The 27,890-nt window shown below is 38.7% G+C and overlaps 1 protein-coding gene across 1 annotated transcript in view; it reads right to left on the reverse strand.

Annotated features, from left to right (window-relative positions):
* The window catches only part of RBM44 (RNA binding motif protein 44), a 36,047-nt gene extending 11,464 nt beyond the window's left edge, over positions 1 to 24,583 (reverse strand). Inside the window, exons 1-10 of the mRNA XM_082691036.1 lie at positions 24,374 to 24,583; positions 13,054 to 13,144; positions 8,328 to 9,937; positions 7,807 to 7,865; positions 6,456 to 6,632; positions 5,584 to 5,767; positions 5,472 to 5,494; positions 5,257 to 5,341; positions 3,457 to 3,571; positions 2,394 to 2,522 (exon numbers count right to left, since the gene is read on the reverse strand). Of these exons, the coding sequence (XP_082547162.1) occupies positions 2,394 to 2,522; positions 3,457 to 3,571; positions 5,257 to 5,341; positions 5,472 to 5,494; positions 5,584 to 5,767; positions 6,456 to 6,632; positions 7,807 to 7,865; positions 8,328 to 9,937; positions 13,054 to 13,126 (2,455 nt within the window). The 5' untranslated portion in view covers positions 13,127 to 13,144; positions 24,374 to 24,583. The remainder of the gene's footprint in view (positions 1 to 2,393; positions 2,523 to 3,456; positions 3,572 to 5,256; positions 5,342 to 5,471; positions 5,495 to 5,583; positions 5,768 to 6,455; positions 6,633 to 7,806; positions 7,866 to 8,327; positions 9,938 to 13,053; positions 13,145 to 24,373) is intronic.
* Between the last annotated feature and the right edge of the window lie 3,307 nt (positions 24,584 to 27,890).

A 27,890-nucleotide genomic window follows, 5' to 3' on the forward strand; every position in this document is an offset into this window, starting at 1 on the left:
TCTAAAGACCAAGAGTCTAGAGTGTAGTTTTAAGATTTTAGGGCCTCATCTTCCAAATAGAGATTGGATTGTTTGATATGAATTCTCTCATAGCTCAAAAATGTGTCAATAACATCTGGTCAGGATAATCAATTACATCGTAATAAAAAAGGTGTCTTTCATTTGTCTTTGGTTCAAAGAAGCACTATCGAAGAAGGGAGATATGCAGAGGACCCTAACTGCCCCCATGTCAATCCTGGCTAGGCCTTATGGATATTCCTGGGCTGGGGAAATATCACACCAACAGAACCTTGAAATCAGAAAAATATCAATAACAGGTATATAACCTGTTAATGGTAATGGCACATTAGGAAAAAAAGGGGGAGTTCAAACTACTTGATTTACACAGCACTTTTTGGGAACCACAAATATTAAGATTACAGATACAGATTTTTCCATTCTCAGTATGCATTTTCATGGTCTCCATTTTGAAGAGAACTTGGTCTGAAATCAAAAAGGATCCACTGAATTGAGATTCTTTTATTTCCTGTCAAAACCAATACCTGGCACATAGGTAATACACAATAAATATTTGTTGAATGAATTCTTCGAGTAGTTTTATTTGTTTAATTTGTATATAATAATGGGATAGTTGTAAGTTTTATATTTTTCACTCACTAGTAATAGCCTAACACCTTCTGAGTGCCCCTTCCACTGCAGGTAGGATGCCCAGCACTTCACCCACAACCTAGCAATTGTTATCATTTCCATCTTCCAGAGGCGGCTGCTGAGGTCTTCAGGTTACAAATCTAGTTAAGTGGTGGTGCTGCAATGTAGGCAGATTTTTTCATCCCTAGGCAATAATAGCCCAACCTTCTTCATTAACTTACTTCCTTTAGCTTGCTTGATCTCTTTGGTTTATCATATATAGTTGTAAAGAAGAGAGTGAAACTATTTATCTATATACTTCTATCCACACTGAGGTGTGGAGGGAGCAAGAAGCTACAGTGAATAAGCATTAGGACACATATATTTGACTCATCCCCTTCACCTTGCACTAGTTCGATACAATAGGATGACTAACTACCCTATGGGCAGAACACTATACTTGGCCCTGGGGATAGATAGTGAACAAACTATAAAAAAAACTGAGCTAATATGTGATGTGGGAAGGCAGTTTATAGATCAGGTAAGATAAGTACATAGTATGTGGTAAGTGATATGGACAAAATTAATGAAAGGTTGGGGTGCCTGGGTGGCTCAGTGAGTTAAGCCTCTGCCTTCGGCTCAGGTCATGGTCTCAGGGTCCTGGGATGGGGCCTCACATCGGGCTCCCTGCTCAGTGGGAAGCCTGCTTCCCCCTCTCTCTCTGCCTGCCTCTCTGTCTACTTGTGATCTCTCTCTCTGTGTCAAATAAATATTATCTTAAAATAAAATAATGAAAGGAAAAAAAAGTAGTTAGAATAAAGCTAGATGATAAAATGTCATTTATTTTAAACTGTATATGTGTATTAAATACATGCATAAAATGCATAAATGAATGGTAAAGAATATTCATAGAGGTTACTGCAGATTGAAGAACCTTCAGGTAATTTAAATTTTCTTATATTTTGTTTAAAAATTTTTTTAAAAAAGTATTTTACTTATTTAACAGAGAGAGAGCATGAGAGAGAACGAGTGAGCGCACAAGCAGGGGGAGAGGCAGAGGGAGAGGGAGAAGCAGGCTCCCTACTAAGCAGGGAGCCTGGTGGGGGGCTCAGTCCCAGGACCCTGGGATCACAACCTAAACCGAAGGCAGATGCTTTACCGACTGAGCCACCCAGGCACCCATTAAAAATCTTTATTTTTAGAAGCATTATTTATAGAAGCAAAAAAGCCCCCCCAAACCATTACTATTATATAAAATAAAAATCCATGGGAGCATATAGAAATAAGATAAAGGAAGGTAGCATATATTTAGAAATGACAGAAGGGCAATGATCACAGAAACTAGAGGAAATTCCAACTATTATAAGCAATTGAAGACTATCAAAAGATGAAAACATTAATAATTTGATCTATTTCAGTAAAGTAAGGGAAAGAAAACCATTTCAATCCCTCATGCCAGTCTGACAGATCTGCTGAGGGTTCAGTGGAAGAGAGTGTCTGGGAGGAGTAGTGGTGTTGCCCCAGAATGGCAGAAAGGACTCGGACCTCTACTGCTAACTAAATCTGGGATTTACGTTTTTAGCAGTTTTCTGAAAGAAAGGAACATTATAAACTGATATACTTTCTAGAAAAACTGATCTCTAAATGTCCAATTTCTCATTTTTTATAATTATAAAGGAAAGCCAGAAACAAAATATTAAAACAGTTTAGTTCTCAGAATTACAAAATGAGCTACAGTAGTATTTCTTAGTAAATTAAGAGCCAACCTTGTGGAAACTTGGGATCCCCTTTGTCTTTTTCTATTTGATTTTCTTGAATTCCTGACAAGTCAACTCCCGTCAGGTTTTCTTTAGCATCAAACCAGTCTTCACTTAATTCTCGATAATTTCTACAGTCTGAGAAATTAAATGGAAGCAGCTATGAATTATGTACAATGTTAAACTCTGATAAATTATTAAAAAGCTTCTCAGAATAAGTCAGCATGAGGATAATTACTAGTTTTATGTAAAAATAAGTATCAGCAAAGTATAAACCAAGCATAAAGAATTCCTTGAGAGGGGCGCCTGGGTGACTCAGTGGGTTAAGCCGCTGCCTTCGGCTCGGATCATGATCTCAGGATCCTGGGATCCAGCCCCACATCGGGGTCTCTGCTCAGCGGGGAGCTTGCTTTCTTTCCTCTCTCTCTCTGCCTGCCTCTCTGCCTACTTGTGATCTCCGTCTGTCAAATAAATAAATAAATAAAATCTTTAAAAAAAAAAAAGAATTCCTTGAGAAAGGTTTTTTGCTAGTCACTGAAAAATACTATTCTGAGTGATCTGCTCCCCAGTTTTCTTTTAATTAACACTGATTCTTAGCTTACTAAAAGCCTTATGTTTCTGATTTTTAAAGTATCCTTTATTGACGAAGAGACACATTTTTATACACAGAATAATAGTAAAACTCTTTAAAAAGGAATTAATCAGTACTGCAGCTCTATTTCATTAAAAATTGAATTAATGATCTTTCTGGAATGATGGTAATCTCTTCTCATAGAAGACAAAAACAAAAAAAGTACAATTTACAGATATAAACTGGACAGAAGAAATAATTTTCAGATTGGAAAATATGAACCAGAAGAAAAAAATCTGTATTATTATTTGATTTTTCAAATATATTAAGTAACCTTACAGATGCTAAGTAGATGGAATGAGAACATACTTAATTTTCATAATTGGAATGATGCCATTCAGTCAATCCAAAATGTTGATTTTGATTTAATGAGTGGGCACTAGGAGTATTTTAAACCTTGCAATTTGTTTTTGGGCAATGTGCAGAACTCTTTACACTGACCTTTGTCATCAAGTTTCAGCTGACTAAAGTCTACATCGATGTCACCATTTTTCAAACCATCTTCCTTGGGTAGTGCATCCTGTTTAGGATGACTACTGTCTGACAGGAAAGACATCTGAGGATTAAAATAATAAAAACAAAAATAAATATGGACTAGTGGTTACTGCACTGATGTTCTGTGGCAGGTACTCTTCACTAGCATCGTTCAGTCCTCACAACAATGAAGGCAAACAGAACAAAATCATTTTCTGTAAGTGAGCAAACTGAAAGTAACTTGCTGCTTTATGTTGGTCACACTTAATAAGAGTTTTAACTCAGCCTGTGCATAGGGACAGCCAACACTACCATTGTTTAGCAAAGTGTGGCACGCGTACACACAAGAAGTACTTGAAATGATTTTCAGAAGTGTTCATATAAGGACTTTTCACATTAACAGTAATATATTTAATGTGTACTTATAGGATCCTTTTATTTATAAAAAGTGGCATTTCTTTCCCATATTTAATAGTTACTTTTTACCCATAAATTTATTTAAAAAGAATTATTTAGGGGCTCCTGGATGGCTCAATAGGTTGAGTGTCCGCCTCTTGATTTCTGCTGAGGTCATGATCTCAGGGTCATGGGATGGAGCCCGTGGTCAGCAGGGAGTCTGCTTAAGATTCTCTTTCTCCCTCTCCCCCCCCATCCTCTACTTGTGTGTGTTCTCTCTGAAATAGATGAATAATCTTTAAAAAAAAAAAAGGTGGGGAGAATCATTTAAAGAAAAATATGAAGCAAGTGATGTTATAGGTAATACATGGCTATGGAAAATTGTGAAGATGGTACAGGAGTAGCTGAAATTTAGCAACTATCCTATCACTATATTGCTTTTCACACATAACCTGTTAATTTAATGAGATAGGTATTAAAATTTCATCCTAACTTATAATAGGTATCGTCTTGTAGCCCAAACTAAGATTATATACCTGCATCTTATTAAATATTTGTGGAGAACTGAGGGGTTTTTTGATCAAGTAGAATGATGGAATACATAATTTGCTAAAGTAATTTACTTTTAATCATTTGTTAATAGAAAAGTATATAACTCAAGAAACTAACGTTTGGTTTAATGCATCTTATTATTCAAGACTACCCAAATAGTATAACCTCAGGGTTAAGACCAAAATCTGAAAACAGCAACAAGGTTCAGCTTTTTCATGGCACTGCCTCACTTCATAAGGAATAAAGCCTGTGTTTCTATCCCACTTCACCCTCTGCAGAGTGCTCTTACACTGACTGTCACTGGAAACAGTGACAATACAATACAAATACAATACCTTAGAGGGACAAGAAAGTTCAAGAACACCTACAAAAGGCATTTAAAAACTAATTTTGTCATTTCAGTAAAGAAGGAATTAAACTTTTGCCTTGTCTAAACAATTTATTAGTTTTAAGCAATGTACCAGCATGTCAGTGGCCATAAGTCATGGTTGCCTTAGACAGTTCAAGTTTATACCAGCTGTCATGGTGAGTCATTAATATCACTCACTGCCTTTCATCCTCAGCAGTCTCCTGGTTTGATGGCCACCCTAATGAACAGATACCACTGACATCTGTTTGATAAGGGCATTGTTCCTTCTAATCAGTTATATCCTTCAAGTGGTACTACACAAAGATAGCTGACTGAAAAAAAAGATGTGAGAGCTTCTGAAAATTATGGTTTACTTTGCTTAAGCCAGAAAATTACAGATTTACATTAATGAGCTACTTTTTAAAAAAATCTCACTTGCATTAATGAGCTACTTTTTAAAAGAATCTCACTTGAGAGAGTGTCTTTTTTAGGCCTGAAGAGACGTCAACATCACGTGTTCTTTGATTATCTAGTTCAGGATCTGGTCCTGAAAAGCTAAACAGACAAACATTTTATTAAACAGCTCATCAATGTTCTGAAAAGGATCAACAGAAAACTTAAAGTTAACCAAATTAAGCAATTTTTAAGATCTAATGAATTTATATTAGATGAAACCATAACTTACACATGTGATTCTTCTTTCATCAGCTAGAAAGAAAAAAAGGAAGAAAAGTTTTTTAGTTAAAAAATGTATTCTGTGCAAACAGAATAAAGTTTTAATTATAAAACATACATACCATGGAAGCAAACGTAGACAAGGTCGATAACAATTTTGATTCCATAGCCAGAGGAGGCAGCTCTTCCAGAGGCATGCCCTTGTTTATTTTTTCTTTCAAGCTCTCATATCTAACCTTTAAGTCTCCCAAAACAGACAGTAGTGCTGATCCTAATTCCTTCTTAGTAGAATCACTTGATAAATTTCTGTTCAAAAGTCAAATTTACAAAACTCCTTAGACACAAGTCATCCATTTAACACTATTATATTATTTTTTTTTTAAAGATTTTATTTATCTATTTGACAGCGAGAAATCACAAGTAAATGGAGAGGCAGGCAGAAAGAGAGAGAGGGAAGCAGGCTCTCCGCTGAGCAGAGAGCCCGATGCGGGACTCGATCCCAGGACCCTGAGATCATGACCTGAGCTGAAGGCAGCGGCTTAACCCACTGAGCCACCCAGGCGCCCTAACACTATTATATTATACACTGAGTTCTAACTCTATCAGATTTGTAAAGACTTCTTCTTTTAAATATTTAGTAAAAGAAAACCAAAGATGTTTTTCTAGGAGCAGCAGAAGCAGCCCTCAGTATATAAGCCAGAAATAATATGGCAGGATGTCATACAAACTCTTGCTGCTGACTTAACCATACTTGGATTTTATAAAGAAAAATCCAATCTGTCTTTTCACTGGATTCACCATCTTGACATACCCTGCTGCCTCTGCATGAAACTAAAATGACTTTTTAAAGTCCATTAACCCTAGACCACTTAACAAACCCAATTACAGTCTATCCCTCACTTTGCCTTTCAAAAATAAAAATTAAGGAAAATTTTGTTATAAATGTAAAGCTTATAATAACATTCTAAGATACAGATTTAAAGTTAACAATCACCTATTTACCCCTGCCCCATTCTCCACTACAAGTTTGTAAATATCAGTGCAGTGGCGGTGGCACATCTGATAGTGAACATTTAAAAGGTGCAACTCTGCTTTGATGGCTCTCTGCATGATTTTCTGACAGCACTTCGATGGCAAACTCTTCGTCGGCTCTTTAGAATGCTGACATTCCCTTTAAAATAAAAGACTGGATTAGGTAAGATTCCAAATATTTTTCTCTGTTAATGACATGCCTCTCAAAGAGATTTTAAATTTCTTACTATTTTCTGTCAAGTTTAAATCAATTTCTACTAAGATGGAAAGACTGTAGGAAACATTACATCTTCAGAAAATAAGGATGTCAAATCCAAGTAAATATATTCTTTCTAGAAATCAAGAAAGTAAGAAAGTTTCCAATTTATACTTTCTTTTACCAAAAAAGGATTCTGAAGTACAGAATCAATTTTATTGATCCATAATCAATAGATTTTCAACCTAAATCAAGCTTCGGCCAACATTTTTAAAGATTTTATTTATTTTCTTGTCAGAGAGAGAGAGAGAGCACAGGCAGGCAGAGTGGCAGGCAGAGGGAGAAGCAGGCTCCCTGCTGAGCAAGAAGCCCGATGTGGGACTCCATCCCAGGATGCTGGGATCATGACCTGAGCCAAAGGCAACTGCTCAACTGATTGAGACACCCAGGTGTCGTTGGCCAACATTTTTTAAAGTTATAAGCATTCTGGATGGACATGGTTCTTAAATGTATTGTCTTGCTCCCTTTTATAAAGGTTTTATTTATTTATTTATTTGAGACAGAGCAAGTAAGCACCGGATTAAACTCATTAGGAGAATGAAGAATGAGTGAAGGAAAAAGTAAATGAATGCAGAGCATGAAAACTAATTTGACTTCTCAGAGACCTGCCCTTTCTTCTCCAAATCCCCACCCCAGATTCTCCATGGATGCAGAGTAAATTACACAATGAATTAAAATCAAGATTAAAATACTCCAGTGAAAGCAGCTATTTACTTCTTCAAATATTTAAGTTTTCCATAGGTGCTACTTTGTGTTGGTCTACAGGGGGATCGAATTGAGGAAAATGGAATAATTAAATCAGTATAGATTTGGGTTGAATAAAAAAAGAAGCCATGAGTTTCTGAGATTGTATTGAGATACAATCTTAATAAGTGAAAAGCTTTAAAGTTATACATTATCTTAATATTTATTTGTTTGAAGGCAAATGGCTGAAGCAGATGATCTCTTAAAGTCCCATTTGGCTATTATTCCATATGGTTAAATACTCTACCAAAAAAGCAAATTACTGTTTTTATTTTTCCCCATGTGTATCTATAGGTTTATACACCTGATTCACCTTTCAGGATGTTTCTTCAAGTCTGTGATAGCAGACGCTTTTCTTAATTCCAGGGGATCCTGGAAAACATGATTTAAAATGAAATTAGAAAATAGATGACAAACACAGATAATTTCTTTTTTTTCTTTTTTTCTTTTTGAAAGTTTATTTACTTATTTGATAGAGACAAGTAGGCAGAGAGGCAGGCAAAGAGAGAGGGAAGCAGACTCCCTGCTGACCAGAGAGCCCAATGCAGGGCTCGATCCCAGGACCCTGAGATCATGACCTGCACTGAAGGCAGAGGCTTAACCCACTGAGCCATCCAGGCACCCCTAAAATCCAATTTCTAATTGACTTGGTGGCAACAGCTGCCACCAAAACGGACACAGTTCAGTAGCAATCTATTCACCTTTTCCCTCATCCAGCAGCCCCTCATGAAAGCATTAGGAACCCCGGTTATAATTCAACAAACCATTTATTTTATCATACACAGCCTCTCTATATAAGGTCAAATAAAATTTTATTAATCTTATTGGCTTTACCTGATTTAGGAAATTTTCATTAGGTTTTGAACTGTCAACTGAGAGAGATTTTTCCAGTGATCCTTTTGTCACAGCCCCTGGCGCACTGTCATCATCCTGACTGCATGACCAATCTGTGTTACAAGCCACGCTTCTCTGTTTCTCACTGGGCCATTCACCAGGCCGTTTTTTGTTCATCATTGTTATCTCTGTATTGCTTGATGTAGATGCTACAGAAGATCTTACATTTGTTGCCCTGCTGGTTGTGAAACAAGCCCTAAAATCAGTGCTAACATCCACTGTCTGATTCACTGTGACTGGCTTGTTTGCTCCATCAGTCACTAATTTGGGACATGCTCCTTCTATATTGTGAAAGCAAGTTTTATTTGTGGTACTGCCATTAGTAACCATTAGGGAGTTATCTTCTACTGCCTGATTATCTTTGACTGCAGTCCTTGGGGGAGTAACAGAAAAATCTAAGGCTGGATTAGGGCTATTTTGTAGGCTTTTATAATGTGAATATCCACAGGCAGAAATTACCGAATCATCAAAAATAGAGGTCCAGGATGTTTGACAATCTTTACAGGGCTGGAGTAACATCTGTAAAGATTTGTCTTGTAATGTGCGAGGATTTTCAAGGTAGTGTGACTTTTTGTTCTCAACAATTGCATTCCCACAAAAATCTTTACTTTCAATTATTTGACATTTCATTTTGCCAGTATACATTTCAGTTTTAAATGCTTTTTGAGGATTCAAAAAACCACTCTTAGATTGAGATTCCTGGTTCTCAAGCGGACTACTCCCTAGTACAATTTCATCAAAGACTGTATGGTACATCAAACTCGTCTCTTGTTCCTTACGCATTTCATGCTTTGGTTCATGATATTCTCTTAACACAATGGAATTCTGAAACTTGGAGACATGAGGTGCATCTTCTTGTCCATAAACTTCAATTGAATCTAGAGAGATGCTACAATTACTTTCCAATTTAACATGATTACCTTCTAGATTACTAGCACATTCAACTTCATAACCTGAATTTCTCAATCCGACAATTTCCAGATTAGGTATGTTCAATGTTTTCTTTTGGTCAAATGATAAAGAAGTACTTATGTATTCTTGCTCTTCTGCACTGTGATATTCCTGCTGTGAGTCTTCATCTATATCATGTTTTTGTGCATCTTCAGCAGTTTCTTTATAATCATCATCTGAAATCTTACAGGTTCTTTCAGAGCCAACAATCTTACTATCTTGATATTCCAAAATATCAAAAAATACGCCTTCTCTTTTCTGCATTTCAGAATCTAATTCTGAATTTAAATGAATGAGATTTTCATTCTTTAGTTTTGACTCTGAATAATGTACAGAGTATGTTTCATTCAAGAAAGCACAGTCAATACTGTCCTCAAATTTGCCAGACTGAGAGAGATTGCTCTCCCTGTTAGGATCTGGACTCCCGGTACAAGACAGCTCCAATAAATCCATTCGGTCAGTACTGTTGACTTCTTTGTCATTAGCTCTTTGTTCTATTGCCAAGGAATCCCAGTCATCATCAAGAAAAGCCAATTTAGCTTTGCTACAACCATTGGAAGATAATAACAAATCTTCTTTCTTAGGATTAGAAGGCACATCTGATTTAAAAGAGAAAAAAAAAGAAGAAAATATTGACATCACTAACATTACAGAAGCTAAACACTAGAAAAGACCTTAGATATGATCTGATCAAAGCTCTTCCCAATATATGAATACTTTTTACATTACCCTTGACAAATAACCCTTATGTTTTCCGCTATGGACTAAATTTTGCCCCCCTCAAAATTTGTATGCCTGTCGAAGCCTTAACTTCCAGTATGACAATAATTGGTGATGGGGCCTCTGGAAGGTAATCAGGGCTAGATAATCTCATGAGGATGGGTCCTTCAGGAGGAGGTGAGTGCCACAAGATGGGATAAATGCCAGAGAGCTTGCTATTTCCTTCTACCATGTGAGGACACTGTAAGAAGGGAGCCTCCACAAGCTAGGAAGAGAGCCCCTACCAGAACATGACCATGCCGTACCCTAATTTGGACTTCTAGACTCCAGAACTGTGAAAAAACAAATATATGTTGTCTAAGCCACTCAGTCTATGGTATTTTATTATGGTAGCCCCAGTTGGCTAAGATAATAGCCAAGATTCTTCTTGAATTCTTTCAATGGCTAGGTGTTTGCTATTTATAAGGCAGCTGCTCTGTAATCTTTGTTTTATTTTTTTTTATTTTTTTAAAGGTTTTATTTATTTGAGAGAGAAAGAAAGAGAGATAGAGCATGAGAGGGAGGAGGGTCAGAGGGAGAAGCAGACCCCCTGCTTAGCAGGGAGCCCAGTGCAGGACTGGATCCCAGGAATCCAGGATCATGACCCGAGCCAAAGGCAGTTGCTAACCAACTGAGCCACCCAGGAGCCCCTGCTGCTCTGTATGTAATCTTTGAATGCCTCCTAATGACAGCCTTAGGCTTTACAGAAACAAAGAAAAAGAGACATTGGCATTGCACCCAAACACGGTTTTCCTCAGGGTCACAGGTAAGAAAAAGGACACTTACATGTAATACAGTGACAGAGCTGTGTTAATGAGCAGGGAAATGCTCTAGAAAAAAGAAGAAGTAAACTTCAGAGGAAATTTACATTTAAAAAGTGTTTTGAAACAAAATAGTTATTTCAGGCAAATCAAACAGCATGCACATAGAAAGTCAGCTACAGGGGCGCCTGGGTGGCTCAGTGGGTTAAGCCGCTGCCTTCGGCTCGGGTCATGATCTCAGGGTCCTGGGATCGAGTCCCGCATCGGGCTCTCTGCTTAGCGGGAAGCCTGCTTCCTCCTCCTCTCTCTCTCTGCCTCTCTGCCTACTTGTGATCTCTCTCTGTCAAATAAATAAATAAAATCTTTAAAAAAAAAAAAAAAAAAAAAAGAAAGTCAGCTACATGGAAGAACATGGCATTTTCAGGAAATTATAAGCCACTCTGGAATAAAACACCTCTATGGAACTAACAAGAGCTGAGAACAGAAAGAGAACTTTTATGATGTGCTAAGAAGTATGGTTTTTATTCTAAGGCAACAGACAGCTACTGAAAGCTTCTTAAAAGGGTAGTCAAGTGAACAGAGTAAGTTTAAATACCCCTGACAACAATGAGAATAAAAGCTTGAAGAGGAGACTGAGGCAGAAAGACTAAGTACAGAAGAGGGATGAGAAGATGGGACTGGGATAAAAGCGCCATACTGACAAGACTTGGGGGTTGATTAGGAATGGGAAATGAAGGAGAGAAAATGACTGTTGACGTTTTTGGACTAAGAACATAATCAGAACCACATTTTATATCAAGATCCAGTACATACACACATATGGATATCTGTAAGTGAAACAAAAATCCTACAAAACAGTGACTACTCTATGTCCAATACATTTTGGTATTTTCTGGTCTGATTAATTTATTTTTAAAAAGTTGATCACAATCAGCTAAACTGATTTCATGGCTACCAACTTGCTATCACCTACCTGGACATCATTCTGAGATAATGCTAAGGTTTACAACCTGGTATTATTACAGTTGAATGGAAGTATTTGGAGCTAAAGGGATAGATGCACTTTATAAAGAGGAATAGAGAAAGAGCAAGAGGGGAGAGAGGAGATAACAAGGGGTCAGTTGTAAGCAAGTGGTGTTTGAGGTCAGTGATAAAACACCCACATGTGAATATCTTTTTAAATTTAATTTTATTTTTTAAGATTTTTATTTTTATTTATTTGACAGACAGAGATCACAAGCAGACAGAGAGGCAGGCAGAGAGGAAGGGAAGCAGGCTCCCTGCTGACCAGGGAGCCTGATGCGGGGCTTGATCCCAGGACCCTGGGATCATGACCTGAGCCAAAGGCAGAGGCTTTAACCCACTAAGCCACCCAGGTGCCCCCACATCTGAGTATCTGATAAACCATTATAAATATGGGGTTGGAGCAAAGGTTAGAAGTGTCAGCTTCACTTTTAAATTTATTTGTTTTTCTTAGGGATTCGTATAGGAGTTAGTTATGCATTCTGGATACTGATTGTTTTTCATATTTATGAGATTTTCCCCCTAGTTTATTGCTTATCTTTTAACTTTCTATAAAATCTTAGACTGTATTTTTAAGATTACTTAAATTAAAATTAAGAATTTTAATTTAAAAAATTAAAATTAAAAGCCTGACTTCTGGCTTTTGTCTCTCTAGCCTTCTCTACCACAGGATTATAAAAGTATTCTTCTATATTTTATTCTACTGTGTGTGTGTGTGTGTGTGTGTGTGTGTTAAAACCACATATATTATAAGCACACAAAACTCAGTCATCTTGCTTTTTATGTTCTTGCTATTTCTTGTTTTCTCATCTACCAATAAACACAGAAAATTTTCAGATTTGTGTGAAGACAAAACATCTACAACTTGGGTAGCAGAGACCAACCTGCCCACCTTCCACTTTATACCCTGAAGCCCTGACTGAATAGAAACCCTCTCTTCTGGCTCACCCAGAATTTTCTTTCCTAAATCTTCCATCTATCTGAGGGGTCCTGTGTAGGCTGCGCATATTCATCAGAAATCACCTGAGTTTGCTAAATTGAAAACATGCTGAATCTTACCATCTTACTAGGAGGAAGGCTTAAAAAGTAGCAACACCGGAGGGGGAACTAAATAACCCATTTACATTAATATCTCTCCACCCAGAATAAAGCCAACTGGCCTGGCCCCTCACCTTTCTGGATGTTTCCTCCATTATAGTGGGAGCCTTTACCAGAAGCTGTCTTCACCACTGCAGTAGCCTGCATCTCTCAAGGATGGGCACTCTAGAAGAGGAATAAATATCAAACTATTATCAAATTTGGCATTATATTTAAAAAAAAACTATTAGAAAATCAAGAATTTGACAAAACAGCAATTATGATCAGAGATTCTAATACAAGAGGGCGAGAAAACTGGTAGAACATTTGAATAACTTTTGTAAAAGCATGAACTGACAGCTAAGTAATAAATTATATTATTTAAACAGACATGGCACATTCTTTTAAAATTTCCAAGGAACATTAAAGGACAATGTATTAAGCTACTAAAAGCTTTAATCCAAAAAACAGAGTACTGAAGGCTACCGTGTGACCCACTGATTTCAAAACTGGATCAAAAATGTTTCAAAACAAATTATAGACTTATTAAAGCCCAATGAAACAGTATATCCATATCCATACAATGGAGTATCTTTCAGCAACAAAAGGAACAAACTAACTAAAACATTTAATCTCATGAAATAATCCCAAAAACATGTTGAAAGAAAGAAGTTGGACAAGAGATCATACAATGATGATACCATTTAAATGCAATGTACAGAAAAAAACAAATTTATAGAGACATAATGGTTGCCTCAGATAGGAGATGGGAAAAGGGGTTAACTATAAATGGGTTTTTACTGGAGGGATTAAAATGTTCTAAAGCTGATTTATGGTATGATGCCTGCACCACTTGGTAAAGTTATCAAAACTGAACTGTGTATCTGAAACGAGTAAAATATACCTCAATAAAGGTGTTTTTAAAAAGTCACTGACAAGGACTCTTTGAATCCATTGGCCATATGGGGAAGTCCAAGCTAGTCACTTATAGGAAAGTCAAGGCACCCCAATGGATACATGAGTGATTCCAGAGGACACCAGCTGAAGAAATGTCCAGTCAACACACACAATCATTTTGGGCCTTCTGGCCCCTAGTTATCTTCCCTGTCTATAGGTCTAAAAAGACAAGGCATTGTCAGTGGAAGGTTCCTGGGGAGTTTGAAAAAACTGATTTTGTTCTAATTCTCAATAAACTACTTCAATTAATGATCCTGAATAAATCATCTAAGTTCACTTGCCATGGGCCACAATGAGAAGACATTACAGCTGACCTTTGAACACAGAGGCACCAAGCCCCCATGTGTAACTCTGAGTCCCTCAAAACTTAACAATAGCCTGCTATTGACTGGAAGCCTTCCCAATAACCTAAACATTTGCAGAACACATATTTTGTATTATATGTGTTATATATAGTATTCCCATAATAAAGTAAGCTAGAGAAAAAGATGCTATTACAAATTTAATGGGGGGGGGCACACAACTCTTGATTTTTGGCTTAAGTCATGATCTCAGGGTCATGGAATCAAGGCCCAGGTTGGGCTCCACACACTGAGCATGAAGCCAGCTTCTTAAGATTCTTTCTCTCTCTCTCTCTATTTCTCTCATTCTCTCGGGGTGCCTGGGTGGCTCAGTGGGTTAAAGCCTCTGCCTTTGGTTCGGGTCATGATCCTGGAGTCCTGGGATCGAGCTTCGCATCAGGCTCTCTGCTCAGCAGGGAGGCTGCTTCTCTTCCTCTTTCTCTCTCTGCCTGCCTCTCCGCTACTTGTGATCTCTGTCAAGTAAATAAAATCTTAAAAAAAAAAAAAAAAAGATTCTCTCTCTTCCCCTCTTCCCTCCTGTTTGCTCTCTCTCTTTAAAAAAAAAAAAAAAAAGGGTGGGGCACTTGTGTGGCTCAGTCAATTTGGTGTCTGCCTTTGCCTTGAGTCATGGTCCTGGGGTCCTGGGATTGGGCTTTGTATCAGGCTCCCTAATTTGCAGGAAGTCTGTTTCTCCCTCTCCTCTTACCCATCCCCACCACTCGTGCTCTCACTTTCTCTCTCAAATGAATAAAAGTTTTTCAAAAAATTAAAAATTAAAAAATTAAAAACAAAAAAATGCCATAATGAATATACATTTATAGTACAGTATAATATCAAAAAAGTCTGCATATAAGTGGCCCCCCACAGTTCAAACCCGTTGTTTGGGTTGACTGTATAAAGCAGAGAGCTTACTTCATGAAGACAGCCTGTCTGGCTTTGAATCCTGACTTAGCTTCTTAATAAATGGTACAAACTTCAACAACTAAAAACAAATTTAATGACCATGAGAGCAGAGAGTTCCAAAATATATGGGACCTGGCTAAAGTTATAACCACAAGACACAACTTCAGATACTTGTTATTAAGTCTAGCTAAATAGACTAATAAGAGGTCAACTCAAGAATCTAGAAAACACACCGCTATAATACTTAGATCAAAAAGAATTAGTTAAGACAAAAGCAGAAGTGACCAATTTGAAAAGAATAAAAGTGATAACTAAAACTAAGCTATTGGGCGCCTGGGTGGCTCAGTGGGTTAAACCGCTGCCTTCGGCTCAGGTCATGATCTCAGGGTCCTGGGATCGAGTCCCGCATCGGGCTCTCTGCTCAGCGGGGAGCCTGCTTCCTCCTCTCTCTCTCTGCCTGCCTCTCTGCCTACTTGTGATCTCTCTCTGTCAAATAAATAAATAAAATCTTAAAAAAAATAAAAATAAAAAAAAAAAATAAAACTAAGCTATTATTTGAAAAAATAAAGTAGATAAATATCAGACAAATCTCACTAAGAGAGGAATGAAACACAAGTTAGCAATGAGAAAATAAGCACTTTAGTAAGAGGTTTCTAAAGAGTACTTCTAAAAAGTACTTATAAAAACTGAGATTGCTATACACACTTCTGATGGATAAATTAAAATTTAACCAAAATAGTCAATTTTCTAGGAAAATAGTTTCTAAAAAACTCACAGAAAAAGCTAGTCAGAGAACAAATCATAGAAAAAATTGAAAAGGCCATTAAAGATCTGTCCTTTATCAATTCCTATCAAGCCTACTAAAATCTTATTTGATCTGTGTAAGCAGGAAAGTTCTAGGTCAAGTGAACAAAACTCTAACCTGAATCATAAAATCATAAAATCATAAAATCAATTCTGAGACCTGTGCCAGTTTTTAGTCCCAGCACCCCTTGAATGTAGAGGAGGCTGGGTCCTCTTGAAGAAGGACCCTAAACACACACTACTAAAAATTAAAATTACTAATCTTTCTCCTAGCCTTTCTGAAAAGGTTAGCCTCTTACCAAACTAACTGTATATTGGGGAAAAAGAAATAATCAGACAACTGGCTCTGAACTGACATTGATTTCAGGATATCCGAAATATCCTGTGGGCTGTGGCTCAGCCCTCCAATCAGAGTAGGGACTTAGGGAGGTCAGATGAGCAATGTAATTTTAGCTCAGGTCTATTTTGCTATAGGTCCACTGGGTCCCTGATCCCATCTGTGGTTATTTTCCCAGTTTCAGAATGCATTATCGTAAGAGACATAACAGATTAACAGATGGCAGAATTCTTACAGTGGTTCCCTGACCTGTTGAGTGAGGGCTATTATGGCGGGAAAAGCCAAAAGGAAGGCATTAGTATTGCCTCTACCTAGAAAAATAGTAAATTAAAGCAGTATCACATTCCTGAAGGGATTGCAGAGATTAGTGCCATCACCAAGGACTTGAAAAATGCAGTTTGTGATTCTCACATCTCCATTCAACTCTCATATTTGACCTGTGCAGAACAGAGATGGATCTTGGAGATGACAGTGGACTACCACAAATTTAACTAGGTGGTAACTCCAATCGCAGCTGTTCTACCAAATGTGGTTTCATTACCCGAGCAAGCTAACACATCCCACGGTAGCTAGTATGCAGCTACTGATCTGCAAATGTGTTCCAGGTAGGAAGCCAGGCTCCATACGGCTCATGTTGTATGTTTTCTTTCCTTCGGAAATCACAGTCCTATACTGCCTATTGCCCAGTATCTGGAAACAGTTGTTTCATACACAAGGCCTAGTTTTCAAGTTGTTTTGTGGCAACATGATAAATCAAATTTCTGTTACTATATCATGGCCAGAATCTTCCATATGCTTGAAAGTATGTTTTCTGACTACAGTACAATTAAGAATAATAAAAAGGGTAACTTCCCAAATACTTCTTTTGCAAGGGGGGATGGGCAGAGGGAGAGGGAGAGAGAGAACCCCAAGCAGGCTCCACATCCACCACAGGGTGCATCCAGCACCCTGAGAACATGACTTGAGCTGAAATCAAGAGTCAGATGTTTAACCATCTGAGCCACCCAGGCATCCCATACTTTCCAAAAATTTAGAAATTTAAAAAAAAAACATTTATATATAATTCATGGATAAAAAACCATATCACAACAGCAATTAAAATTTTTTTAACTAAATGATTATGAAAATACAACATATCAAAATTTATAGTGCTTAGAGAGAAATGTATAGCTTTAAGACCTTATACTAGAAAAGGAAAAAGGTTTAAAATCAATTATTTGTCTTAAGAAACTTGAAAAATTATAACAAATTAAGTCCAAAGTATGATGGAAATAATGAGAGGTAAATAAAAGTAAATGAATAGACAAAAAAGGAACACATCCAAATTTTTGAAGATTAATAAAATTTATAAACTCTTCACAGAACATTCAAGAAAAAAAGCAAAAATTGCCATTATCATGCATGATAAAGGAGACATAACTATAGAAACTTACAGACATTAAAATAATAGAGAATATAATGAACAACATTATCTGATAAATTCTACAACTCAGACACACTTCCTTGAAACCCACAACCTTCCAAAATGGATATAAGAATATATAAACAATCTGGATAGTCCCATATCTCTTAAGAAAATTAAACCTGTAAATAAAAATTTTCCCTCAAAGAAAATTCCAGATGCAGATGGTTTCACTGATGAATTCTACCCATCAACTAAAGTAGAAATAAAAGCAGAATTCAATTTTAGACAAAGTTCTTTAGAAAGACAAGGAAGAGGGAAGACTTCCCAATATGTTTTAGAAATTCAGCATAAGCTTGATACCAAAATCTAAGAAAGACATTGCAAGAAAAGAATGGCCAACAGCTCTCATGCACATAGACTCCTATAGCCTAAAATAATTTTTTGCAAAGCAAATCTGGCAACATTAAAAGCAATCAATTATTGACCACAGTAAGAGAATAAAGAAGAAAAATCACAGGATTATCTTAAGAGATGCAGAAGAAGAACTTGATAACATCTCTTAAAACTCAGAGCCTATTAATGGTAAAACCTCTCAGGAAAAAAAAAAAAAAAACAGTAAGGAATTTCCTCAATCTAATAATGGGTATCTACAAAAAAAACAAAAGAATAAAAAACTGTATGGCTAACATATTTGATAGTAAAAACTGAATAATTTCTGTCAAAAACAAGACATTTACTCTCTTGCATTTATTTCATGTACTAGATGTCATAGGCAGTACAATAAATAAAAGGCATACAGAGTGGAGGGGAAAAAGAAGTACAACAGTCTTTATTAACAGATAATGTACAGAGAAAAAACAAAGTGATATAGAAAAACTACTACAACAATAAGTAAATTAAGCAAAGTTGAAAAATAAAAGGTCAAGTGCATTTCTATCCTCTAGTAACAAACATTTGGAAAATGAAAATTTTAGAAGAGTATCATTTACAAAAGCATCACAAAACATTAAAAACTTGGTGTTTAAATGCAATGAAAGATGTATAAAAATTTTATGTTGAAAACTATAAAACACTGCTAAGAGAAATTAAGGCAGAACTAAACAAAAGGAGAGATACACCAAGTTCATGGATCAAGAGACAATATTGTTAAGATCTGTTCTCTACAAACTGAGATACAGACTGACCACAATTTCAATCAAAACTGCAGAATAATTTTGTTTTTTGTAGAAGTTGACATACATGGAAATGCAATGAACTTGGAGTAGCCAAAATAGTTTAGAAGAAAATTAAATGACACATATTTCAAGACTTATTTATAAGGCTAGAGTATTTGCAGTGTAGTATTTAGACTAATAGATTAAGGAACAAATTATGAGAGTCTGGAAAGAGAGCCACTTGATTTTTGAGACAGGTACTAATTCAGTTCAACGTGGAAAGGAAGGGCTAGGGCAGATTCAATAAATGGTGCTGACACAGCTAGATTTCTGAAAGGCAGAAAAAATGCCTAGACTCCCTACTTTACATCTTATATAACAGAAGTGAGATAGATCACATTTCCGAATGCAAAAAGCAAACCTATAAATTTTCTCAAGAAAATACAGGAGAATATATTCATGTCTTTGGGGGAGGCAAAGATTTCTTAGAATACAAAAAGTATTAATTAAAAAGTTGCTAATTTAAACTTCCACAAAAAATTTAAAACTTCTGCTCATCAGAAGACACCACTAAAAAAGTGAAAAGACAAAGACGGAGAAAATAGTCACAATTTATATATCCAAGGGAGGACTCTTACCTAGATTATGTAAAGAATGAACACAAATACAATTTAAAAAAGGTTATCTAATAGGGGGCCTGGGTGGCTCAGTAGGTTAAAGCCACTGCCTTTGGCTCAGGTCATGATCCCAGAGTCCTGGGATCGAGTCCCTCATTGGGCTCCCTACTTCCCCCTCTCTCTCTGCCTGCCTCTCTGTATACTTGAGATCTCTATCTGTCAAATAAATAAATAAAATCTTTAAAAAAACGATTATCTAATAAAAAAAGGGACAAAATACTTGGGTATTACTTCACACATACATAACACAAGGCATATGAATTGCTCTTAAGATTAGAGAAAGTGCTCAGGATCATTAGTCATCAGGGAAATGCAAATTTAAATCACATTCACTTCACATTCATCAGAAAGGCAAAAAAAAAAAAAAAAAGAAAGGGAATGCAAATTGCTAAAACCCATTTTGAAAAACTAAGTTTCTAATGATGTTAAACATATACCTACCCTATTACCAAGAAATTACATTCCAGTGTAAGGAATGTATACCCATCCTTCTCTAGAGAATCATTCTTTAATATATAAGTCAATAATGACCAAACTTATATTTGCTAAGTCATATGCTAAGTATTAAGAATATAGGGGTGGGGGCGCCTGGGTGGCTTAGTGGGTTAAGCCGCTGCCTTCGGCTCAGGTTATGATCTCAGGGTCCTGGGATCGAGTCCCGTATTGGGCTCTCTGCTCAGCAGGGAGCCTGCTTCTCTCTCTCTCTCTCTCTCTCTCTGCCTGCCTCTCCATCTGCTTGTGATATCTCTGTCAAATAAATAAATAGAATCTTTAAAAAAAAAAAAAGAATATAAGGGTGATTAGTCTCGGCCCTTATGAAACATGATGGACATAAAACAAAGAAGCAATTTCCAGAAGCAGAATAGGAGAGTAGAGAGAGAGCATATAACTTCTTATAGGGTCCCCTATCTCAAACTTGGGACACTCTTTAAAAATACATATTCCAGGGCACCTGGGTGGTTCAGTTGGTTAAGTGTCCACCTCTTGATTTTGGCTCAGGTCACAATCGCAGGGTTGTGAGATTGAGCTCTGCATCAGGCTCCCCCCTCAGCATGGAGTCTGCTTGAAATTCTCTCCCCCCCTCTCTGCTCCTCTACCCTGCTTGTTCTAGAGCAAGAGAGAACAAGTGGGGAGAGAGAGACAAAGGGACAGGGAGAAGCAGACTTCCCACTAAGCAAGGAGCCTGACACAAGAGCCATTATGTTAGGTTGTGATCTCATGGGTCGTGGAATTGAGCCCTGAGTCAGGGTTCAAGTTCAATGGGAATCTACTTGAGATTCTCTCTTTCTCTATCTCCCTCTCCCCCCACCTCAAATAAATAAATAAATCTTTAAAAAATAAATAAATAAAAGAGCCAGACTAAGGGTTAAGGGAAGGCTTTCCTGAGGAATTGTCTTTTAAATTAAAATCTACAAGACAAGCAAGTAGGAGTCGGCTATCATATTGATTACTAAATCTATTTGGTATTTACTTTGACATAAAGGATATACTGTTACACACAAATGCATTTTGAGTTTTTAAAACTGAGAGTTGTATTTAAAAAAGCAATTAAAAACTAATACTCTAGCTGAGTAAGAAAAATATAACCTATATCTACTTTGGATTTCACAATAATAAAGTAGACAATAATATAGCATGGATAAATTGATAAAAGTAAGGAAAAGATTATAATGAAAGTGACATAAGCTAAATCATAAGGCTTACATAGGGGCCAATCACTAACAAAGAACATCTCAAAGGGAATAGAGCTTCTCAAGTTACAAGAACAACTATTGGATGACCCACCGGCAAAACATGGGCAAAAAGAGGAGACAAGACAACCAGACTTAATACGTATAAAAGTGAACTCACTATCATTGATGGTATACTCACTGAACTAGGAACAAAGGAGAAGGAATACATTTGTATTATTTTGCTTTTGGGTGTGAAGAAATAGAGATGATGAGTTCATTTAATACATACAAGCGCTAAGTGCCTCTAACATGTACAAATTGAAAATGATATACAATTTTGAGGCTTAGGAATAATCTGGACTGGAAGTATTCAGCCTCCAATGTAGTGTTTCAGAAACTGATTTTAGCGAAATTGGAAAAAATAACGGAAAAAAATCTGATAACGGAAAAAAATCTGGCCTAATACCAAGAGCTTAGTAACCTTTTATTATTTTTATCGCCTTAAGTCTGGCTAGTGGCTGTTAATGTTTGTGGTTATGGAGTTTCCAAAGATTTTATAGAAGTCTCACATTCACTTCCCCGAGAACATACACATACACACATAAATAGAGGTTTTTACAGACTTTTATATTACATCTAAAAATTTCTACTAACTCTTGGCTTAAGGGATTTTATTTAAGTCAGTAAAGATCCTACTCTAGGAATTCCTGGAAAGTATTTAAAATAAAAGTTAAGATGAAAAGAAAACTAACTTGGGGCGCCTGGGTGGCTCAGTGGATTAAAGCCTCTGCCTTCGGCTCAGGTCATGATCCCAGGGTCCTGGGATCGAGCCCCGCATCGGGCTCTCTGCTCAGCAGGGAGACTGCTTCCTCCTCTCTCTCTCTCTGCCTGTCTCTCTGCCTACTTGTGATCTCTCTCTCTGAAATAAATAAAAAAATCTAAAAAAAAAAAAAAAGAAAGAAAGAAAACTAACTTATCAAAATGACTGACTTAGAATATATCAGTGGTTTCTTATTTTTTGGACACAGGAAGTCTTCACATTGTTATGAAGTATTGAGAACCCCAAAGAGTATTTGTTTATGTGGCTAATACCTACTAATACTTACATTATTAGAATTAAAATAGAAAAATTTTAAATATTTATTCATAAACACTCATAAATCCATTACTTAAGCAGCACATTATTTTTTTTTTTAAAGATTTTATTTATTTATTTGACAGAGAGAGAGATCACAAGCAGACAGAGAGGCAGGCAGAGGGGGAAAGGGAAGCAGGGCTCCCCACTGAGCAGAGAGCCCGATGCAGGGCTTGATCTCACAACCCTGAGATTATGACCCAAGCCAAAGGCAGAGGCTTAACCCACTGAGCCACCCAGTTGCCCTTTAAGCAGCACTTTGAATGTAAAAATGCATATTTTCAAAAAAGTTAGCAAAAAGAGCATTAAAATTCTGCCACTCTCTTTAATATCTGTTGTTACAAGATGGATTCTAGTTCATGTCCAATTCTGCCTTCAAATCTGCATTCAACGTGTTGCAACCTTCATTTTTTTTTTAAAAAAAGATTTTATTCATTTATTTGAGAGAGAATGAGTGAGAGAGAGCATGAGAGAGAAGGTCAGAGGGAGAAGCAGACTCCCCAAGGAGCTGGGAGCCCGATGCGGGACTCGATCCTGGAAGTCCGGGATCATGACCTGAGCCGAAGGCGGTCGCTCAGCCAACTGAGCCACCCAGGCGCCCGTGCAAGCTTCATTCTTAAATATGTACAGATATTCAACATCAAAAACTTGGACAAAAGGAAAAATTTTAGTATTAAAAAAAACACTTGCAAATCACACTTCTGGTAAGGGTCAACTATCTGGAATATATAAAGAACACTAACAAATCAGCAACAAAAAGACAACCCAATTTTAAAACAAGCAAAATACCTGAATTAACATTTCTTCAAAGATACACAAATGGCCAATAAACACATGAAAAGATTCTCAATATATCAGTATTCATTAGAGAAACGCAAATCGAACCTATAATGAGGTACTATTTTATACCCACTAGGATGGCTATTAAAAAAAAAAAGCACACACAGAATAGAAATGTTGGCAAGGGAATGAAGCAACTGGAACCCTCAAAATTGGTGAGAAGATAAAACAATTTCCGGTTTGGAAAACAATCTGGCTGTTCCTCATTAAACTAAACAGAGGATGACCATATGATCCAGCAATTCCACTCCTAGGTACATACCCATTTCTATTCTGTTTTCTCGGTTCTTATTTACCAAACGATTCCCTCCAGTGTTTTAAATCCCAGAACCCAGCCAGCACCCGCAGGACTCTCCTTTGACAACTCCTGCATCCCTGTCAAGTCCTGTCAGTTTTAACATCTGACACATTTTTGTAAAGGACCGCTGACTCTCACACGGACTGCAGCAATGACCTCCTATCCGGCCAGAACAATCTTTCCAGAATGCAGGATTAGTTCAAACCCCAGCTTAAAGCTCAGCAACAGATGTCACTGCTCTTTGGATGCAGATTAAACACCCCGCAGGACCCCCTGCCAGCCTCTCGGAAAAAGTGCCTGGGCTCTGCGTCAACCTGCCACAACACGTCCTCGACAGGTGAGCCCCGTGCGTTCTCCCTGGCTGCCGCGTCCCACTTCCCGCCAACCACTTGGAACTCCCCCTCCCCCCTCCGGGTCCCCCCAGACACCCCGGCTGTGGGAACCCCTGCTGGCCTGGCCAACACACCCACTTCGGGGAGTCTGGGTCCGCTGTCCGTCTATCCAGCTGGTTCCGCCCGTGGCAGGGGACCCGTGAACGCCTGTCACAGCGATGCACGCGCAGGTGGATTTCCGCCTCCCACCGGAAATAACTCCATCTACACGACAGTCCCGCTTCTTAGCTCTAGGCCCGCTCTTGGGGTGCCAAGGCCGCCTTAGCGCCTGCGAGGTGAGGCGGCGGGCCACACTCAGGATCGAATATGAAGGTACCAAATTGGGGGATTCTGGAACAGACTCTACGCCACTGCGCAAACCCAGAGCAGCGGCCTACCCCGCCGGGCCCCCAGCCACTAAGGATCCTCGCCTCCGGGGCTCGATTCAACTGGGCTTCGCTATAGCGGCCCCCAGGCACCCGGCCTGCTCCCCGCCAGCCCAAGTCTATGGCCGTCGCACCTCAGAGCCACACCGCCGCCGTCGCCGCCGTCGCCACCACCGCACGAGAAACTCCGGACCTCAGCCGCCGCCTCAGAGCCGAGTCGCTCCTCGTGCTGCCGCGGGGCGCGTCGGGTAACGGACAACAGCGGCCCGCCCCTCGCTCGGTGGACGCTCCCATTGGTCGGCGTCGGCGCGGGCGGCACTGTGATTGGCCCGGCACGGACGAACGAGGTGGTGGGCTGGCGTGGTGCAGAAGCGGGCGCAGGAGAGCACCTCCGAATGGGCGGAACTAGTTCCTTCAGGGCAGCCCTGGATTCTGGGCTTGCGTGGCTCGGTGGTGCAAAGACCTGGGTCCCGAGAGTTGCCGGCACAGGTCCAGCTGCAACCTGGCGTGGGCCCAGCTCCCGCGGAGGTGGGGGGGGGGGCAGCCCTCTGCGACAGGTGTCCCTTCTCTGGCCTGGCACGACGTCTGCCCTTGGGCTGTCCGTTAGACTCCCCAACTCAGGCGGGGGTCGGGGAGAGAAGACAACAATTAAGGCAGCACCGAACACCCAGGAATCAAGACAAATGATATTTTAATTTCCTTTAAGGAAAAAAGTAGTGAGCAATCCAGGGGCGCCTGGGTGGCTCAGTGGGTTAAAGCCTTTGCCTTTGGCTCAGGTCATGATCCCAAAGTCCTGGGATCGAGCCTCGCATTGGGCTTTCTGCTCAGCAGGGAGCCTGCTTCCACCTCTCTCTGCCTGCCTTTCTGCCTACTTGTGATCTCTGTCAAATAAATAAATAAAATCTTAAAAAAAAAAAAAAAAAAAAAACAAAGTAGTGAGAAATCCAAGATGAACCAAGTATCCATATCGGTATTCCTAACTTTTCCTTTTCCCTCAGGTTCTGGTATGTCTCCACAAGGCACCATATCCTGTCTTTAAAAGTATTTGTTTTCGGGGTGCCTGGGTGGCTCAGTGGGTTAAAGCCTCTGCCTTCAGCTCAGGTCATGATCCCAGGACCCTGGGATCAAGCCCCGCATTGGGCTCTCTACTTAGTGGGGAGCCTGCTTCCTTCTCTCTCTGCCTGCCTCTCTGCCTAGTTGTGATTTCTCTCTGTCAAGTAAATAAAATATATATATAAAAAAAGTACTTGTTTTCACCCATCCTGAATTTTTTTTTTTAAGATTTTATTTATTTGACAGACAGAGATCACAAGTAGGCAGAGAGGAAGGCAGAGAGAGGTGGAAGCAGGCTCCCTGCTGAGCAGAAAGCCCAATGCCAGGCTTGATCCCAGGACTCTGGGATCATGACCTGACCTGAAGGCAGAGGCTTTAACCCACTGAGCCACCCAGGTGTCCCAATCATGAATTTTTTTGACATTAATTTTGATTTTTGTGTAAGTCGTTTGTTTTGAATTTCTGGACTTTTTAAAAAAGACCCTTTTTTCTTAAAGATTTTATTTTTAAGTAATCTACACCCAACATGGCTTGATTTTACTGCCCTGAGATGAAGAGTCACGTGTTCTGCCAAATGAGCCAGTAAGGCACACCTGGCATCGTTTAAGGTGCCATTAACAACTTAGTTTTCTGACACCATCTCTGCATTCCCCAATAGCCGTGGGTCGGTGGGATCCTTACTTCTCTTTGTCCAAGTTCTGGGTGTCTGAATGTGTGGCCTGCTCCACCCCCTTCTCTGCCTGGCAGCTTTACTGTGTCAGGACTCATGGAATTGACTCAGGGCTTAAACTGTTCCAAAGTGAAGTTTCACATTTTTATGAAATCTGTCCAACTATTAGTAGTTTATAGTGGTGACTTTTTTTTTTTTTACCCCATTCTGCATTAAGAATAATGGTATTTACACAACATGCAAATGTTCACATTTACGCAACATTTAATCGCTTTTTATGATTTGATTTTTTTGACAATTGATTTGTTCCTTATAATTTTTCAGTATTTTCACGTTGTGAAAGTTACACGTGCTTAGTGTAGAGCATTCAGGCAAATAGAAATCCTCTGTAATCTTATAGAGACTCCCTGTGGATATTTTGGGGGGAGCAGCATCAAGAGAGACACCACTGAGACCTTCTCTCATGCAGACTTCAGTACCTTTTGCTTATCCACCTGTCCTGGCAGGAGCTGTTGACACTTGATTCCACAAACACCTGAGGAGGTCCTGCTGTGTATCAGGCAGGTCCAGAGGTACAAAGCTTAAGGCAATACCTTTCAGAGTACAAACAGTCTAGCTGTTAGCAGAGAGCTCCTTACAGACTAGAACGTGTGGAACTGAGATGCAGGAGAGCAGACTCGTTAGCATGGGAGCCATATCCTGGGAGTCCCTAGGGAATGCAGCCAGCACTCTGACCTCACAGGGACCAGCCTGTTCTTGCCCCTCTGTAATATACACAGCTCCTGGCAGAGGCTACTCACTGCCCCATGGTCTTTTACCAAAACAATCTAGGCTAGTGGTATGTTGTTTTTTTTTTTTTTAACTTCCATGACTATTAGAATAACTTCGAGATTCACCCCCAAACAATTCAAAGTGATTTTCATAAGAAACGGATTAAGCCTATAAATTCGGGAGAAGATTGAATTTTTTATATTTATTCTTACTGTACATCTCTATAGTTTTTTATGTTGTGTATCTCCTAGGAGAATGTATAGGTAGGTTTTCTCTAATACAGGTTCTTGGGTTTTTCAGGGTTTATTACTATTGTTTTGGGGGGCATTTTTTCACTATTATGAAAGAGAATGTTCATATACAGGTTCCTAGGTATTAAAAGGTTGTTCTGCAAATTATTTCTTGCCTTGATTTGGCTTTTTGAGTCATTTGTGCTGCTGCAGCTCCTCCTCCTGAGACAGAAGTTAGCAGCTTTAGCATTGAAGTCAGATTTTCCCATGTATTTTGTTTTGACAATGGATTTATGGTTGTGTTCTCCTGTTTTGCTTTGCAAAATATTAACCTTGCTAAATTTTGGGAAATTCTTATTCTGGGTCTGACCTCTTGTTTTCTATTAGGTATATAGAAATCAGTCATCTTATTTATATTACCACAGACTGCCCAAATGGTTCATGGGAGGAGGGAACAATGATTGTTTTGTTCCTTTCATGTTCCTTTACCAAATTAGAACTAGATTATTGAATTAGTAAATTAGGGGCACCTGGGTGGCTCAGTTAAGCGTCCACTTCCTTTTTTTGCCCTTTTTTTTTTTTTTTAAAGATTTTATTTGTTTATTTGAGAGCGAGAGAAAGCACAAGAAGGGAGAGGGTCAGAGAGAGAAGCAGCAGGACCTCGATGTGGGGACTCAATCCTGGGACTCCAGGACCATGACCTGAGCTGAAGGAAGTTGCTTAACCAACTGAGCCACTCCGGCGCCAACTCTTGATTTGGGCTCAGGTCATGATCTCAGTGTCATGAGATGGATCCCTACATTGGGCTCCATTCTGGGTGTGGAATCCTCTTGGGATTCTCTCTCTTTCCCTCTGCCTCCCCCCACCTCCTCGCACCATGCTCTTTCTCTTTAAAAAAAAGATACGGATTAAAATGTTTTGATATGG

This window comes from Mustela nivalis, assembly GCF_964662115.1.
Source record: "Mustela nivalis genome assembly, chromosome: 11".
Taxonomy (NCBI): Eukaryota; Metazoa; Chordata; class Mammalia; order Carnivora; family Mustelidae; genus Mustela; species Mustela nivalis.